General features: G+C 39.3%; 2 protein-coding genes across 2 annotated transcripts; both read left to right on the forward strand.

Annotated features, from left to right (window-relative positions):
- The first annotated feature begins 1,144 nt into the window (after positions 1-1,144).
- Positions 1,145-3,515, forward strand: LOC136257698 (probable beta-galactosidase 2). The gene has a single exon (XM_066050989.1). It carries the CDS (start codon positions 1,183-1,185, stop codon positions 3,394-3,396), a length of 2,214 nt encoding a protein of 737 aa, XP_065907061.1. The 5' UTR covers positions 1,145-1,182; the 3' UTR covers positions 3,397-3,515.
- Positions 3,516-3,701: 186 nt separating this feature from the next.
- On the forward strand, positions 3,702-14,357 carry LOC136258702 (tripartite motif-containing protein 2-like). The gene is made up of 2 exons (XM_066052046.1): positions 3,702-3,852; positions 11,864-14,357. The coding sequence occupies exon 2, from the start codon at positions 11,870-11,872 to the stop codon at positions 14,042-14,044; it is 2,175 nt and encodes a 724-aa protein (XP_065908118.1). The 5' UTR covers positions 3,702-3,852; positions 11,864-11,869; the 3' UTR covers positions 14,045-14,357.
- Positions 14,358-18,034: the final 3,677 nt, after the last annotated feature.

Raw genomic sequence — 18,034 nt, forward strand, 5'->3', positions numbered from 1 at the left:
TTTGTGTTTGAAATACCAATTTTAGCATTTTGGTTTTTTGCTAATTGATTACATCAAGAGTTTATAATACTCTTGATTACATCAATTCACAAATTAATAAAAGTTATATGGTTAATTCATCAATATAATATAAGATTGCTAAATATAATATAATGTATTGCTTGGCTTAAGGTATAGCTATAAAGTCCAAACAGTAACAATGAAGAGAGGGATTGAGAAGGCAAGTATACACACACCATGCAGTGTGTAGAATACATATACGTAGCATTTTCCAGTTAGGGGGCTGGGGTCTGGAGTGATGCTTCCTCTGGAAATTTTTTGAACATGACTATCACAAGATTGAATCTGGAAGCTATTTTTACAAATACTCTATTATTGTGGGTACAAGATGGATGAGTCTAGTTGTAAGCTATTTTAGAAAAACAGAACAAACTGCACTGGAAACTTCCTGAAAAAGTATTATGATGAATGTTCTATTTCAGTAGAGTAGTTGACTACTCGATTAGAGTATTTAGATTTTTAGCAGCTTTTAGGTAAAGTCTCATACCAAAAGTATAATTTGAACCCCTCTTAGTACTTCTAAGAAAAGATTTTCCTTCTCTTTCCATTTTTTCATTGCCTATGCATACGTGTAAAATGCAAATGTATCTGTACTACAACTTCTAGAAACTTCCTAGCTTGCACAAGGTAAATTTTTGGAGGGAGTGGGGGTGCTGAAGCACCCCCTGAATCCGCCCTTGGGAATAGGAGGAGATTTGACCCAACTCTAACAGTCTAATTCCTCCACTGACACTGCATGGGGCAAAATTTTAGGTATAGCTAATCCCTTTCTTTCTCCACTAGAAATGATTAGCTACCTCAATCTTATGTTTCAAGCATTGTCTAAACCTCACACCTGGGGCCTATATTTTTGTCTAATCCCCTTGCTATTTCCAGCATGGGGGTAGGCCGGTGAGGCAAAACTTTGATAGGTGCATAAGATCATGCCGCACAGTCAACTATATATCATGACAGGTAGTGCATTCCATACTCTAGACATTCTGTAGTAAAACAAAAAGTTGCTGAGACTTGTGTGGCCTCGGAAAAATCAAATTATTTAGTAAATTTATCGAGGGTGTGTCATGTACACGTGATGAAGGGCACACGTGACTTTTATAAAAGTACAACTGCGTTGCTGTAGAAATGTGGGGTTGCCTAGGGTCTTATGTAGGTTTATGTAGTGTGGTTTTCTTATCTTATTCACAAGGAAGTGAACAACCAGGATTTGTGAGGTATCACGATGTTGCTGGGTCCAGCTACACGGTCACTTACGATGAGCGAAGTTTTTTCATCAACAGTAAGAGAACCATAATCTTGTCCGGGTCGGTACATTATCCTCGCTCCACTCCTGGAATGTGGGACCAAATATTTGCAGAGATGATTAAGGATGGCTTGAACGCTGTGGAAGTCTATGTGTTCTGGAATATCCACCAGCCTAAGAGTGAACAAGACGAGTTTAATTTTTCTGAGCCAGCAAACCTCCTGCTTTTTCTGGAAAAGGCTGCCAAGGCTGGATTGTTTGTTAACTTGCGCATTGGACCATATGTGTGTGCAGAGTGGAATTACGGTGGATTTCCAGTATGGATAAATTTTGTCACTGACCCAATTTTAAGCAACGAAGTAATAAAACTTCGAAGTATTCAAAAATTGTGGTTAAATTATATGTATCGGTTTGTGCATCAGATTGTCAACCACACTGAGAAATATCTGGCTCGCAACGGAGGTCCTGTAATTATGGCACAAATAGAGAATGAGTACAACTGGCCAGAATATATGGACTATATTAACTGGTGTGGTAATCTGGTAGCTCAACTAGACCTTGGAATACCCTGGGTAATGTGTAATGGATTGAGTGCAAATAACACCATAAATACTTGTAATGGAAACGACTGTCAGAAGTATGCTGATAATCATGCCAAGAAGTATCCCGGTCAGCCACTGGCTTGGACAGAGAATGAGGGATGGTTTCAAGAGTGGTCAGTTTCATATAATGGTTGGGCTGATCGTACGCCAGAAGACATGGCTAATGTTATTCTTGCTTGGTTTGCTAGAGGAGGCTCTTACCACAACTACTACATGTGGTATGGTGGTAACCATATGGGACGATGGGCTGGATCAGGTATTGCTAACCAGTATGCTGATGGTGCCAATATGCATTCTGATTTGTTACCTAATGAACCAAAGAGGACACACTTAATAAGGGTGCACAAACTGATAGCTGACAACTCTGCTATATTACTGGGCAGTAAGATACAAGCTAATAATCCTGTGTATTTACAGTGCTACAACAATGCAAGTGGGAAATTTGAAAATTGCACAATGCAGATGGCTTTTGTTTATAATAATGTTATTGGTAAAATTGTGTTTTTGCAGAACACTGCACCAGTTGGTGTTTTAGTCAAGTATCTTAACTCACAATTTGCTATGCAGCCTCTATCAGTTATTGTTCTAGACAAATCAAACTCTATTATTTTTGAATCTAGTAAAGTTGATTCTGTGGGTCTTCGTACAAGGAGAACATACACTCAGGATGGTACTAGTATGAAATCATTTGTGGCATGGAGTGAAGATGTAAGGATAGCAATTAAAGGAACAGTCAAATCTTCAGAATATCCACTAGAGCAACTCTGGGTAACCCAGGATACTACTGAGTATCTTTTTTATCAAACAGAAGTCGGTGTACCGGTTGTTAGTGGCTCATATGTAGTAGTTGACAGTCGCAAAGCTAATTCTCTACTAGTTTTTGTTGATGGACAATTTCAAGGTGCTACAGATAATCATGATCATGCGGCTGGAAATATAAGTATGGCAGTTGGCATCACTACTCCAACCAAGCCACCTTTTAATTTAACAATTCTGTCTGTTTCCCTTGGCCTTGATAATGCTGTTTATCCTGGATTTCTTGAGAAGAAAGGAATTGTTGGCAGCATTTTTATTGATGAAATAAACATCACTGCATCTGCAAAGTGGTTTCATCAGCCAAAATTAACTGGTGAATTGTTGCATTTGTATACCGACAGTGGTTGCAAGAATGTTGCATGGAATTCTGATGTTTCAAGCTACAACAATGTTCCATTGACTTGGTACAAGACCAGTTTTACTGTAAAGCAATATTCTACAGATTATAGTTTATTGTTGAACTTGCAAGGTTTTGGTAGAGGACATTATTATGTTAATGGTGTTGATCTTGGTCGATACTGGTTGATCAAAGTAGATGGTCAATTTGTGCAGGAGTATTACTTTATTCCTCCAGACCTTTTGAATTACAATGGTCCCAATCTTTTAGTTATTGGAGAAGAATTGGGTGCCCCAGACCCATCGAAAGCAAAACTGGTTTTATCAACTGTGATAGTATAGTTTTTTTTGTTGTCATATTATTGTGTAGTAAATACAACCTCTCCCCCTATAATTATAGGTGGCCTCCTTGGTTGACAGTTGCATAGCTATTTGGTTCACAAAATGGTCATTTCATCATATTACCTGGGGTCAGTATATTTATGATTTCATCATTTCAAGGATGCGCGCTATAGGTAGATCTATCCTAGGAGATTATTTATTAATAATCTACATAGGCAATATACACGCAGGTACGTCAGAAAACTGAGAAGTACCTGAAATTAATTTACGGTTAGTAAACGGATAGGTTACTGTTATATACTGAAACAAATGTTTTTGTCTGTGGTCATCCTTTTGTGACTTCGTGAAGGTTCGATCATTTCTACTTTGTTATTGTTATTAGCGCTTTACACTACTTGGTCGATAGCGAGGTCAATTCCCAGATTTGTCATTAATGATTAGTCACTATTATAAATGGTAAGTGGAATTGTGACTCGACATAAATTATGAAAGTAAACACACTTTAACGTGGTGGAACGGTACACAGGTATAGTCTCGTTCCCAGATCATCTGCACCTTATAAATCAAGTAGAAAGTTCATACCCTTTGGGAGAAAGCAGCACTGCATATTTTTAAATGTTTATGTAATTTGCAAATATTTTCTTTGTATTTCAACCAAGCAGCTGCTGAAAAATCGACTCCCACTCCACCTGTGCTGCATGGATTGAGTTTTTAGTATGCAATTAAAATCGAAAATATGAGTTTCGGATGCCTGATTAGATTAACATTTCAAACTTTTTGAGCAAAACTACCCTTGATTGCACTACAAATTCATGTCAAACTTCACAGTAGAATAATGGATTCGCTTCAGTTTTGGTTTGTGGATAGGCCATAGGACACTGCCATATTATAGGCCCAGGAATTCTACCATTGTTGAGAACGATCTAAGCCGATGTCCAGAATTACCCACACTTACCTTATATTAACATACAGCAGACAGGCTAACCTGTAAAGCAGTTCGAAATATTGCTGTGCAATTCTTGACAGAGATGCCGACATACAGAATAATAAAGAAATTAGGTGCCATATTAGTTACTATCAAGGTTGCTATATTAATGAATACTAGTACTGTGTGTTGAATGCATCTTTTTATGTGAGGATTCACTACTCAAAAAAATCATATATGAGATTTAAAATGTTATATATATTACAAATCGGAAGGCTCCATCCATATTAACATAGCCATTTTGAAGAGTCACATGAGTGATGACATCAAAAAGTTCTTTCTAGCGCGGTTGGTTTCTTTGTAGCTAGGTATCCTCTTCAGCGCTCCATATCCTAACTAATATTATAAGCAATTACATAGACCTAAAATAATACTAGTATGCTAATCCATCAGTGAGTCTTTTCTGTAAATGCAACCTGAAAGGGAATAAGAGTATGGTAATATAAATACAAGGGAGGGAGTGGAACATTGTTAATAATCATTTCACCTTCCTCATGTAATTATAAATAGCATACAGGCACTTATGCTCTGAGCCATTTACAAGTTACAAATTGGAAGGCTCTGTTCATATTAACGTTTTTGTTTAAAGCTAGCATGACAGACAGAACTGATGTGCCAAAACGGTTCTGTCCTGTTTCTTCAATAAAACATTTGGAAGGTGCCCTCTGAGGCTCAATCTGTTGCATCCAAGATATCCTTTGTGGTGATACCTGCCCCTGCTGCTGTAGAACATGATGCCCCTCTAATAAAATGAGTATTTGCGCCAGCTTCCTCCATCAAACTTCTAAGCCACTGTGGCTCATGTTTCCCTATCCAGGATAAGGATTTAGAAGCATCACCTGATCTGTGGAAGGATATAGTACCTTTTTCATAAGCTTTCAGTGTTGTCATAGGACAGACCGGTGGATATTCAGGGAAAGAAATCTGCTACTGGTTGTGATGACCTACTCTGCTTAGCTAGATGAAGTGCTCTGAACGCCACACCATTGCATTTGTAAGAACGTGTGCTGATGTCTAACTTAGATCAGCAGAGCATGATGGTCTTGTTAAAGCTAGCTATCTTCATGGCCAAATGTTTTAAGAGAGAAGCTGTCATTAGGACCTAGCCTCTTTAAACATTTAATGACCACACCCACATCCCAAAATGATGAGTGTTGTGATTGGGGAGGTCTTAATGAAAGGCTCAGTAGCTTAGTTATCACAGGGTGACTGCCTACAGTGATTCCATCAATCTTCTCGTGGTTAGATGAATTGCAGATTGATATGCATTCAATGATTGGTATTTATAGCTTTTTGAATACAAACCGTCCAGGAAATTTGCAATGTCCTCCTCTATTGGTATCGAAAGGGGATCTCGACTCCTCTGCTGACACCAGCAAGCCCATTTAGCAAATGAGGATCTCTAATTAGAGTTTGTTTTCTCTCTCCATGATGCGAACATGAGGTCTGAAGCCAGGTGCGAAAACCCTTGTGATGAGTAGGCAGGGGCGGATCTAGGGGGGTTTCTGAGGTTTCCATAAACTGGTCAAGTGTATTCAGGTAATCAAAATTTTATAGTTATTTGCAATTGTACAAAAGTTCAGATCAAAATACTCTAATAGAGTCAGTCAACTACTCCAATAGAACAGCCACATTTTGTATTTCTCTTAAGAACTGTAAGTAGGTAGTTAGCTACTTTATTTAACTGTGCCAACACAGTAAAAAATAGTCCAAAATCTTATAACAGAGTATTAAAATCTGAAAATCTTCCTGGGCATGTCTCAAGACCCCCAGAACAACATCCATGTCTGTCATGCTTTAAATTTGCTCCATCCCTCAACTCTTTAGTCTGCACCTGATACTGTACCAGAAGCAAGCACAATTAAGCAGCCTACATTATACCTAACATAATTATATTTTTAAACTATCCATATTGCTACCAGATTCAATTTCAAATTACACAATAAAAAATCTTCTGGAAAATCTTGCTCCCCCCCCCCCCAGATTTAAATTTGCATATAGCAAAAGTTTGGAAACCGGTCACCAAAATTCCTGGGGCCACCCTTGGTAGGATTCCCTGAGATAGGCCATGTGGTACCCCTTATTGCATCAGGAATTCCTGGGTGTTGGACTTGTCATGCCATTTATGCTTTGATCTTGGTCAGGCAACATGGTATCAAACACCACGGAGGGTTGACAAAGCCCCTGCCTGTCGACCAATCCTGCAGGAAGGCATCCATGGCTGCTGCTTCTGGATTTGGCCTCCAGCTGTAGATACAAAGATGTTGCCTTGTCAATCAGGGATCTATCTTGAGTGGTCCCATCACTATCTCTATTTGCTGAAAAATTGTTCTGTTGAACATCCAGTCGCAGCGATCCTTCATGGTCCTGGACTCCTTGCCTGCCAGTGAATTTAGATGGCCTGATAAGTGCTCTGCTATCAGAATTATCTTGCAGCATGGAGGTCCACAGCAATATAGCCAATTGACACAGCAGTTTGGTGGTTGCACCCCCTTCTGAGTGATGTAACTCACTGCTGTAATGTTGTCTAGCCGAAGAAGAACTGTGACCTCCTGCCAGTCCTTGATCGCCAGGAATGCTGCCAGCAACTCTAGGTAGACGATGTGATAGGCTGCTCCTCACTCAACCACAGACCCTGCCCTCCCCCCCCCATCTGTGTGCAGCCATTGAGCACTGCCCCCCAACCCTTCCCAGATGCATCTGAGTGCACCAGCACTGTTAGGCACATTGGGCATATTGGTGCTCCTAAGGGAATTAACCTTCTCAAGAGGGGCCCACCAACTGAGATCTTCCTTGCAAGCTGGGGTCAGTGTCAGGGTTGTATTGTACTTCCTGGCAATCTCCTTCTGAGTGTAGTCTAGGGGCATGACAGAGTTCATCAAGATTTGTAGGGCCCTGTAGTGCAGAGGGGCTGAAGGGGTTGCTCTCCCGGTGGCAGTAGTCTTCCCACAAACTGGGCTATCTCCTTCACTGACATTGTCTGCTGATCCAGGATTTTTCTGGCACCTTGTTTTATTTTCCTTTTATGGATGGTTAGCTTCATTGAGATAGAGCATACTGAAAACCCAGAAATTCCAGTCTCTGCACTGGTGTTGTCATAGACTTTTTCTGGTTGACCATCAGCCCTAGATTCTCCAGTAGACTGCAAATCAGGTGGGTGATTTGTTGCATCTGTTCTCTGTTCTGGTGCATCACTAGAATGTCGTCTAAGTATATTATTAGCTAACAACAATTTGCCTCAGGAAGCCCACCACCGATTTTATTAGTTTTTGAAAACTCTTGGGGCTGACAATAGGCCAAACAGGAGAGACTTGAACATGTATGTATGTTCTTCCCATTGAAAAGTTAGGAGGTGTTGGTAGTCTGAATCAATTGGGATTGAAGGTAAGCATTCTTCAGATTCAATTTCACCATCCAGTCCAGTGGTTGTAACAGGCCTGAGAGGAGGTGCAGGCCCTCCATCTCGGTTTTGACAAAGTGATTCAGGCACACTACTGGCCTTTGTCCTCCATCCTTTTTTTCCACAAGGAATATCTGAGACACAAAACTTTGTGGAATGATTTGAGTCTCCACAATTGCCCCTTTGGTTAAAAGCTCAGATGCAATACCTTGATGGTAATCTGAGCCAGGTTTTCTTGTGAGACCTCTATCTGATGGGGTACCCTGGATTGAAATGAGATTGTTATTAGTTCAAGGTGGTAACCAGCCATGGTTTGTAGAACCCAGTAGTTTTTCCCAGTTTGACTGGTACTCGCCCAGCCAATTGTGGACATGGTACTGACTGATTCATCTGGTTGATGAGTACCTGCAGGCGAATATTTGTGCATTTTATAACATGGCTAGGCATAGCAACTTTTAACGAAGTGTTTAGACACTGAGGTACAGGTGTCTAGTCATTTCTTTTGGCTTGTGAAGGCTCTGTTTGCCATCCCTTGGTTGATCGGTACTACCTGGACTGTTGAACTGGCCGCCAGCCCCACAGCCTTGAGTCTTCTGGGGGTAGCCTCTCTGAAAACCCCTTTGACTTCCCCTATCAATGTAAGCTGTCTTCTTCAGAGCTGTTGCTGTGTCTAAACGCTACTTGCAAAGTTGTCTCCGAGCAGAAACAGTGCTGAGTCCTTGAAATCAGCATCATTGAACAATAGCTTCAGTCGAGGATTGAACTGGATAAAGAAGGCATTCCTCCGTAAAACTGAGTTGTGGTAATTCGCATTGCCCATGAGTTGTAATGAGGTCTGGATGGAAGTTATCACCTCTGCCAGAATTATCCAAGTCATCCGCTTTTTCGATAACCATTACAAGCGGTGTGACTGCATTGAGCCAAAACTGTTGAGATGGTTCACCCTCTGTCTGCCTTCTGAGCAGCTGAGGAAACATTTGCCGCCACAACTGCATCAATCTTTGGACACCTGATCCAATGGGAGTCTGGAATACCATCCTTATTCGCCTTGACTTTCCTTGTTTTGTTGTGTAACTTGGCGCTGAAGGCCACCTCAGGAAGGTGGCATCTGACACAGCGGCAAGTTTCCCTGAAGGTTCCAGGTCTATCTCAGAGTCTTCCTCGTCAACTTCTTCTAACTCCTTGTCCTCGCCAGCTCTGCATGCTTCTCTTGGGGAGGGGGTTGGAGACCAGTACCAAGTTCGCTGTGTTGTGAACTGGTCTGTTGTGGACTCATGCCACTGTGTGTAAGTGGCTCCACCCTTTAGCATCGAAATGTCATCCTGAATGGACTTAACGCTATCAGGCAACAAAGAAAGTGCTTTCACCAACCCTTCATTGCTTGTAGTTTCTGCCATTTTGACAGCTGTCACAGCCAAATAAAAACCCAATGGAAATCAACCACGTGCTCCTTTTATAGAAAGAACTTATAAACATAATCACTATGTGACTCTTCAAAATGGCTGTCATATCCTATGCCAATTGTTAATATCAAGAGTAAACACTCTTGTTAATATTCACTTCATGTGATTATAAATAGTATGCAGGCACTTTGTGCCCTGAGCCATTTACAAATTTTATGGCAGGATTTCAATATCTGGAATATTTGGCTCATGTGATTTTAAGCATCCAGAATTGAATGGAAATTCTGTCGTGAAATAAGACTTTGAAATCTCTACAGGCTGTACGAGATTTCAAAAGAGTTGTGGGCCCCTCGATTTTATGCAAGCTCTTGCAACTATTCCCTTTATCGACAGGCTTCCTCAGTCCAGGTCTGGTATGCTGATGATGCTTGTGCTTGTGGTCATAGTAGTATTCAGAATTTAAATTGCTGGTGGAACCAGGTTTGTGCTGAGGGGCAACCTTTTAGTTATAATTATATTTATATAATTTTATAATATCTCTTTAAAACTTGTTTAGTTTCCATGCAAAAGAGGGCTTTCATTTTAATGCTTCAACAGTATTTCAGGTATTGATATCAACATGATCTCAGCTGGATATCCCTACCTTGGTGCCATTGTTAGTTCTACAGCTTATGTCCAAGACTTTGTGAGTGAGAATTAAGGTTATTGGTTGGTTAGAGGAAGTTATACATCTTGCGAAGTTTGCCCACATGCTGCTTATTAAGTAGCCACTAACATTATCTTTCTCTTTGCTGCACTACAGTATGCCCAACATTCAGAGCTTTGCAGCCTCTTGAGGATAATATTTCACAGGTACAGTGTGTACTTATTCCTACTCACTGAATGCCTCCATGTGGCACAATACATAAACTCTTCATCCTCGTTATGGTGACCTGAGACTTATATATGAATCCAACAACTATTTCTGCTAAGGAGTATTCAGCCTTTTGTGACATCAAAAAATGTATTTCTTATTTAGCCTTGGCTAAGGTACTAATTCCTTTGATGTGAAGGCTGAGCAACAATTTAACAGTACAAGTCTTCCAATTATTGTGAACTGCCCTCCAAGTATTGATTCACTTGGAACCCTCTCCTCAGCATGCTTAGGATATTGCCGCAACTCTCCAGCTGGCTTAGTACTCAGCCCCTTGAGGAACACAGCTTTACACTACACAAATCAGTCTTCCATGATGCTGTTGCACTACACGAAACACACTCCAACTCATTGTGCTTGTGGAACATCTTTTATGGTAGATCATGTACTGTCTTGTCCTAAACGTTATCTGCCTTCTATCCAGCACAATTAGATCAGGGACCTCACTGCCATTTTGTTAACTGGAGTGTGTTTACAATGAACCTGAGCTGCAGCCTGTATTCCAACAAGAGTATCCTCCATCTTCCAATGTCCAGGTGACACCATGAATGGTGGAGGATGTTTTGTGGATGTATGTGTGTTTTATCATCTTGCCACCTCTAATACCTCTTCATTGTCATCTTATTACCATCAGCATGAAAACATCAAGAAGTGTGTGTATGCCCAACGTGTTCGTGAAGTGATGCCAGGGCCTAACTACATAACACTACAGCTAGGTAAGGCAATTAGACAAAGTTGACTCCTAGTTTCTTGCTGCCACCTCAAAGTTGATTATTGGTATAATTGATCACATGCACAAGCGTTTCAATGTTGATGACAGATTAGCCATCATTTAGAGCTAGGAAAACTTTTCTTCCTGCTATAGAAAGGTGGTAAAGTGTAACTTAAACAAAATATGACCATCTGGTCTCATCGAAATTGAGGGAGTGGCTGATGAGGAACTGGTTTACTTTGCCTGCCTAATATAAGCCTTCCATTAGCATGTGAAGCATGCTGATCTAGGGGAGTCTGGGGGCATCCAGTTGAATTAGACCTTTTGAGATTGAACCTGAGAGTGATTTTAGCAGCTTACAATTAATATTTATTACTGTTGCATTAGGGTGACTGCTCTCTGCCCTACGTGCAGGACCATTTCCACTCTAACTAAAAGTCATAAGTATTAAACATCAGCACATTCATGACCCATAGCATGCATCACTTTTAAAATACATGAGCCTGCAACTACTGTAATATTCTGAAATGATATGAGCATGCAGGTACCTGATTGTCAGCTCACACACTGTGGCAGTACATTTCTAAGTGTCGATACTATTGCATGAAAAAGATAACAACTAGGAAGATTGGAGATAAAAGGTAAAGGCAAGGTGCAGAGGGCAAACTCCAAAAGGCCCGTGAGTTTGTTATTACGAAATGGTGATCATTAGTTGCATAGTCTAACCTCTAGCCTGTGACTGTGGACAGGTGGGCAGCAAGCAACCAAAGCTTGGGGTGTGGTTTTTTAAATTCAATATTTGTGCTATTGCAATGTTTTCGATGTTAGATAGACTTTAAGACTCTTCCATTAAGGTGTTTGTCATCATATAGTGTTTTTATGGAGGCTTATAGTAGTAGCAGTTTGGTGGACACCTGGGATCTCTACTACTATATATTATGTAAAAGAATATTGTAATAGTATTGTTCTGTGTAGTGCATGCTATTGCCTTGATTAGGTAAGGTTACATAGTAGTCTTTTTTGTGAAAGCAATTCTTTGTTGTTCTCACAATAGTGAGCAATGTCAGCAGTGGAGGTGAAGAAAGCTCAAGATAATTTATCATGTCCAGTATGCTACCAGTTGTACAAGAATCCCAAGTATCTGCCTTGTTACCATTCCTACTGTGAAGGATGTCTGGAGAAGATGCAGGTACAATCCAAGATCATCTGTCCTGAGTGCAGGAAGGAAGCTAAGGTTCCTGCAGGAGGAGTGAAGGAATTTGCAACCAATTTCTTCATCAATCGACTAGTTGATGATTTGATTTTGAAGAAGAAAGTGGCTGGAGAAGAGGAAGTTAAATGTGACAGTTGTGATGAAAATGATCCTGTGGTGTCTTTTTGTCCCGAGTGCAATTCGTTTTTGTGTAGTCTTTGCAATGATTTCCACAAACGCAATAAGCAGCTTAGAAACCATGATGTTGTACCTTTAACAGAACTGAGGTCAAACAAAGATACATTAGTACAAGCTAAACCAATAGTACCACTGTGCAAATATCATGACGAACAGCTGAAGTACTATTGTGAGACATGTGATGAGCTAGTGTGTGTTTATTGTACTGTGAAGAAACACAATGGCCACAATCATGACACAACCAAAAACATGGCCAGTAAGCACCGGTCTCAGTTAAAAGAAGTCACCACTCCAATAGAGAAAATGCTCCAAGATCTGTATGATGTACAAGACAACATTGGCAAGATGATGAAGAAGATAAGAAAAGAAGGTGATGAAGTAAATAAGCAAGTTGATCAACATTATGATGGGTTGGTTGAAAAATTGATGAAGCAAAAAGATCAAGTGAAACAAGAAGTATTTAACGCAGTGTCACAGAAAGAGAAGGCACTTACAACACAACTTGATGAAGTGGATTCAGCACAAGCTGAACTTGTGAGCATGAAGGAACTGAATGATGCTCTAGAGAAGAGCTCTGACCAAGAAGCATTGTCTGCAAAGAAGCAAGTGATTGATGGTATGCAGCAAATAACAGGGAAATACAAGAAACTGAACAAACATTCTGTAAAATCAGCCTCAATGGAGTTTATACCCAACAAAGGTCTTTTTCCACAATTTGGTACTTTCTATGCTAATGCCAACTGTTCTGAAGTACTTCTTCCACAATCCATCATTATAGGTAAAAAGGTAGAAGTCACCATCATCACCAAGGATAGCAATGGAGATCATTGTTCCACAGGAGGTCACAAGGTATTTGTCCAGTTAAAATCATTCACAGGCAATGTGACTGTTGGGGAGGTGAGGGATAACAATGATGGCAGTTATGTGGCTTCATTTGTAGGTGAACAAGTTGGGGAGGCAAAGTTACATGTGTCCATTAATGATCAAAAAATAAAGAAAAGCCCATTCAGCTTGATGATTAGAAGTTATCAAGCACTTAATCAACCTAGCAAGATTGTGACTAGTAATGGAAAACCTTGGGGCATTGCTTTTGATAAAAAAGGAGTATGGGCATACACCGACCAATTCAACAATTGCGTGCATGTATTCGATAGTCGAGATCAATATGTTAAAAAGTTTGGCTACCCAGGAAAGAATAATGGTAATTTTAAAAGTCCCCACGGTATTGCATTTGATAGTGACAATCACTTGTATGTGGCTGATACAAATAACCACAGGGTACAGAAGTTTTGTGTCAATGGTAACTACTTGTTACAGTTTGGAGGCTTTGGTGCACATGATGGTCAGCTAAAGGAGCCTTATGGTATCACAACACATAATGGTAGAGTATATGTTGCTGACAGCAGAAACCGTCGCATATCAACATTCCAATATGATGGGCAGTTTTGCATCTCATTTGGCTCTGATATTTTAGCTTTTCCTGAGGATGTAGTAGCAACTTCTAATAATCAGTTGCTTGTTGCCGATCATGGTCAACATTGTATAGTCACGTTTACTCTTGATGGCCAATATGTAGGCAAGTTTGGTACACAAGGATCTAATAGGGGTCAGTTGAATAGCCCATTTAGTCTTGCTACTGATGTGAATGGCTTCATCTTTGTAGGTGATGGTAATGACCGTGTGTCTGTCTTTGACCATGTTGGTAACTTCATTCATTGCTTTGGATCCCAGGGGTGTGCTAATGGTCAGTTTAAGGAACCACGAAGTATATTTTTTGGTTCTAATGCTAGCATCTATGTTAGTGACTATAACAACAAAAGGATTCAGATTTTTACCGACTATTGACCTCATGTAGTTATGCATATATTTATAATTACAAGAATTGGCTGACCTGACCAAGTTAAAATAGACAGTATTATATTGTCAGTGTAAGAGTTACACAGTACTTATGCATGTGCTTGTGCAGTACATTTAGCAACTTGTAATCATTAAATTTTTGCACTATGTATTGATTGTAATGATATACATAATGATGTAGCCAATGGTTGTTGCTACATACACAATTTTATTATTGAACGTACATTAGTCGCTATTAAAGTTTACACTGCAAAATTATGGACTTTGTAAGTATTGAGCACTGTCTTGTATCATTTTTTCGTTGATTGCTCTGATGTGATCCAATATGTACTAGTAATAGCATGGGTAGCAGTGAAATTTGGGATAAAGACCACGAGTGTTGCATTGAAAATGGGTAAAATTTCACAAGGCGAAATTTTCAATGAAACAAGAGTGGTATTTATCCCAAATTTCACTGCTATACCCATGCTATTCCCAGTTAATACCATACTCGCTGCATATACGCATGCTGTGCATCAGTGTTGCTATGTAGCAATTTGTCACTATGTACTAAACAGGCATCAACACTAATTGGCGTTACATTGTTACCATAAATTCTAGCCAATGAAATTGCAATTACAACTTTTGGGATAAATTTCACTGCTATCCTATTGAGACTTTTGTATGGGCAGTGAAACAGGTATGGTATTACTGTATAATTGTTCATGCATGTCATTGATGAAATTAGCTATGTGTTTATTGGCATCAAGACACACGGTAGTGTGTCGTGCGGCCAAGAAAGCCAGCGGCCACACCGTGAGTATATTTACAGGTGAGTATATTTACAGGAAGAAAGAAAACAGCTTTTTCACGCATGCATAGCTCCATGGCCCCTTCTCCAAAGCACACCATTTTTGCATTATAGCCGTCCCCCAGGTAGGGTACGCTACACAGCAAATTTGATTAAATTCGCAACAGCCATTTGCGAGATATAGGCGTCCAAAAGTTTGTTTTAATTTCTTCGTTTTTTTCTTCTTATGCCGTACGGGGGGCTACGGGGGCTTCGATTTCTTTTCGCACACTTTGCAAAAATTGCTATAAAATGCAAACGTGTAACTCGATTGCCTCGATCTTTGGCACAAATGAAGAACGTGTAACGGTGGATTCACGTACCAAGTTTGTTGTAAATCTGAGTAATATTCAAGGAGTTCTGGACGTTTATTCACGTAAAAACAGATCAAACTTCTGTCACAGCTACAGGGTAAACCAAGCATAGAAATAGCTTGAAAATTGGTGTGTAGATAGGCTGATCATCGTAGCAGTGCCTTTTGATAGTTTGAATAGCAATAGAGTTATAGAGACAAAGTTATAAAGCAAAAACTAAGCAAGTGTAAAATCGCGGGATCGGGATATTCTAATAGAGCAGTCACCACGGGGTAAAAAAGGTGTGCAAAAAATGTCGAAAAAAAATTTAACGCCTGCATCCTTAACCACTGAACCACTGCTACCTTGACTGATCACCTCACTTAATTTCTACTTTATAAATGAAATTTCTAGTTGAAATCTGCTTATAATCAAACGTTTGTAATTTCATAGATCTACCAATAGAAGTTCTAGATTGTTCTAAAACATTCTATGTATGTTCTTTTAGAAGTCCTCAAAAAAAAATGTGCACTCTATTAGAGTATTACAATAATATTATCAAATATTGAATTAAACCATGCAATGAAATACATTTATAAGTCTGTCTTCAATAATCATCATTGTATCTACATAGAAAAGAAGAAATGTGAGTAAAAACAAACCTCAAAGTCAGCCATAGGCTGGTTTTGGGGCCTTATAAAGTACAAAAAGGAGTGAAATCCACACAAAAACAGCCAAGCTGTGAAAAAATGGTGCGGCCTTAAAAAACCTGGGTGAAAAAAGCTGTGAAATCAAAGGTGGCGGCCAAGAAATGGCTGCAATGATAAAAATTTTAATAATGGCTGTGTGCATTGTTAAAATTTATTAGCATTAACATCATTGCAGCCATTTCTTGGCCGCCACCTTTGATTTCACAACTTTTTTCACCCAGGTTTTTTAAGGCCGCACCATTTTTTCACAGCTTGGCTGTTTTTGTGTGGTTATATTTTCTTGTAGCTACTGAGGCTTATACAATTGCCTTGAGGCACTGTGAATATGACTAAATGAGACTTTTCAATAAACAAATCTGGTGCTACATAGCTATATAGTACAACAGCTCAAGTTCACCTATAAGTAACAGTTGTGCTCTTTGCAGCTAGCACTCATGCCCCTTGGATTTTTGTGATACAAGAGAAGGATTATATTTAATTTACTTGTTGAACAGCTGTGGTGGACATATGCTACGTAATGAATTGCCAAATTGGGTCACACAGGAAAGTAAAATTATGAAACTCTGTGAAGGATACTGTTCCTGCAAATGTTATTTACATAGTATCATCAGCATTAGTAAAAGGGGACTTGTGAGATAGCTATAGTGTACATTCATATGTGCATATACTTGTAATTTCAAGCCCATCTGATGCCCCATCCCTAATTGTCTGATCAATAATAATATTATTGTGACCGGATTTGTGAAAAGGGGTCTTCCACACACATCCAATTTACCAACTTTGACGACTAATAACTTACGATTGGAAAAAGATAATCATTGTTGAATATTTTAACCACTCAATAATCAGCAAAGCCATTTTTCCTTGTTGGAGTTACAAAAAGACAAGAAAAAAATGTAGGTACGCAAGCAGTTGCAAAGACAAATAAAAAGCAATTACAGAGCAAAAAAAAACAAAAAACATAGGAATCAGTTACTGATGGATAGTACAATGTTCTAGCACCACTATACTGTAGATGTCATTGTATGTGCCAATTTCCTTTAGCTCTGGTGGCATTATACATTTTGGATGTCTGAAAAATTATGAGTAAAGGAAAGATGACAATCGATAGAATTTGCAAAATACACTATAGAGTTCTGATGCCATAGGTGGTTTGATTTCAAAATATTATAGATGCTAGAGTAAAACTCTTGTTTATAGTGGTCACCTCTAAAAGACTACCTTGTTACAAACACCACCACTGTACCAAGACCATATTGTTAGGTCCCAAAGATATGACTTGAGTAGTTCACTAAAATGACCAATAAACTTGTTATAGGAACACTCTGTACAAAGACACATGTACGCTAGAAAGAATAATGAGTCTGTAATGTATAGTTATGTTGGTAGGTCCCAGACACATCCTCTTGTTGAGACCTATTGTCCCAGGGTGTATGTATACCTTATGAACGATTACTATGTCAAATATGTTGGCTCCAGAAAATTAATGGTCTACTTTATGACCCATTGTAGGTGTTGTTACACTGAAGTCTTTGTAAAGAGGTGGTTTGTGGTCATTGTAAAGTGGCCCCTATACTGCAATGATCTTATTAATGAGGTCATTGAATCACTAATGTAACATGTTTATGAATTGGTCATTAGTAAGGTCATTAAGTATGCTTTAGTTATCATCAGGACCTAATTACAGTGTGCTCTTTACAATGAAGTGGTATTTGTATTGAGGTGGTCATTTAAGATCCCTCTAAGCAAGGCTTTATATAGATCTACATGTATTATGAAGATTTGACCATTCCATTTCCACTGTTTCCAATTGTTCAAATCTCTGTACTGAAAGCCTGTATAGCAAGAAGTCAGAAACATGTTACTGCAACTCTGTTGAATACGGAAAAAGTCCCAGACCACTTTATATGCAGGTAGTTTGTAATCTAGGCAAGTGCCTGAGGACCTGGCTACATCCATTAAAAGTTCACTGCAAAAATATAACCCATTATATTGTACATAAATGTGCAATCTTCCCATGCTATTCAAGCAGCTCTACTCCTTATTTGAATAGGTAGTTTATAAATTGTAAATTCATCACCAACAAATGGTGAGGCTTTGAATTCAATGCAGTTATGTACATAGCACTATAACACTGGTATTGCAT

The sequence above is a fragment of the Dysidea avara genome, chromosome 6 (genome assembly GCF_963678975.1).
Source record: "Dysidea avara chromosome 6, odDysAvar1.4, whole genome shotgun sequence".
Classification (NCBI taxonomy): domain Eukaryota; kingdom Metazoa; phylum Porifera; class Demospongiae; order Dictyoceratida; family Dysideidae; genus Dysidea; species Dysidea avara.

Coding starts and splice junctions, on each gene's coding strand:
- LOC136258702 (XM_066052046.1), top strand. CDS start 11,870: ATGTCAGCAGTGGAGGTGAAGAAAGCTCAAGATAATTTATCATGTCCA.
- LOC136257698 (XM_066050989.1), top strand. CDS start 1,183: ATGTGGGGTTGCCTAGGGTCTTATGTAGGTTTATGTAGTGTGGTTTTC.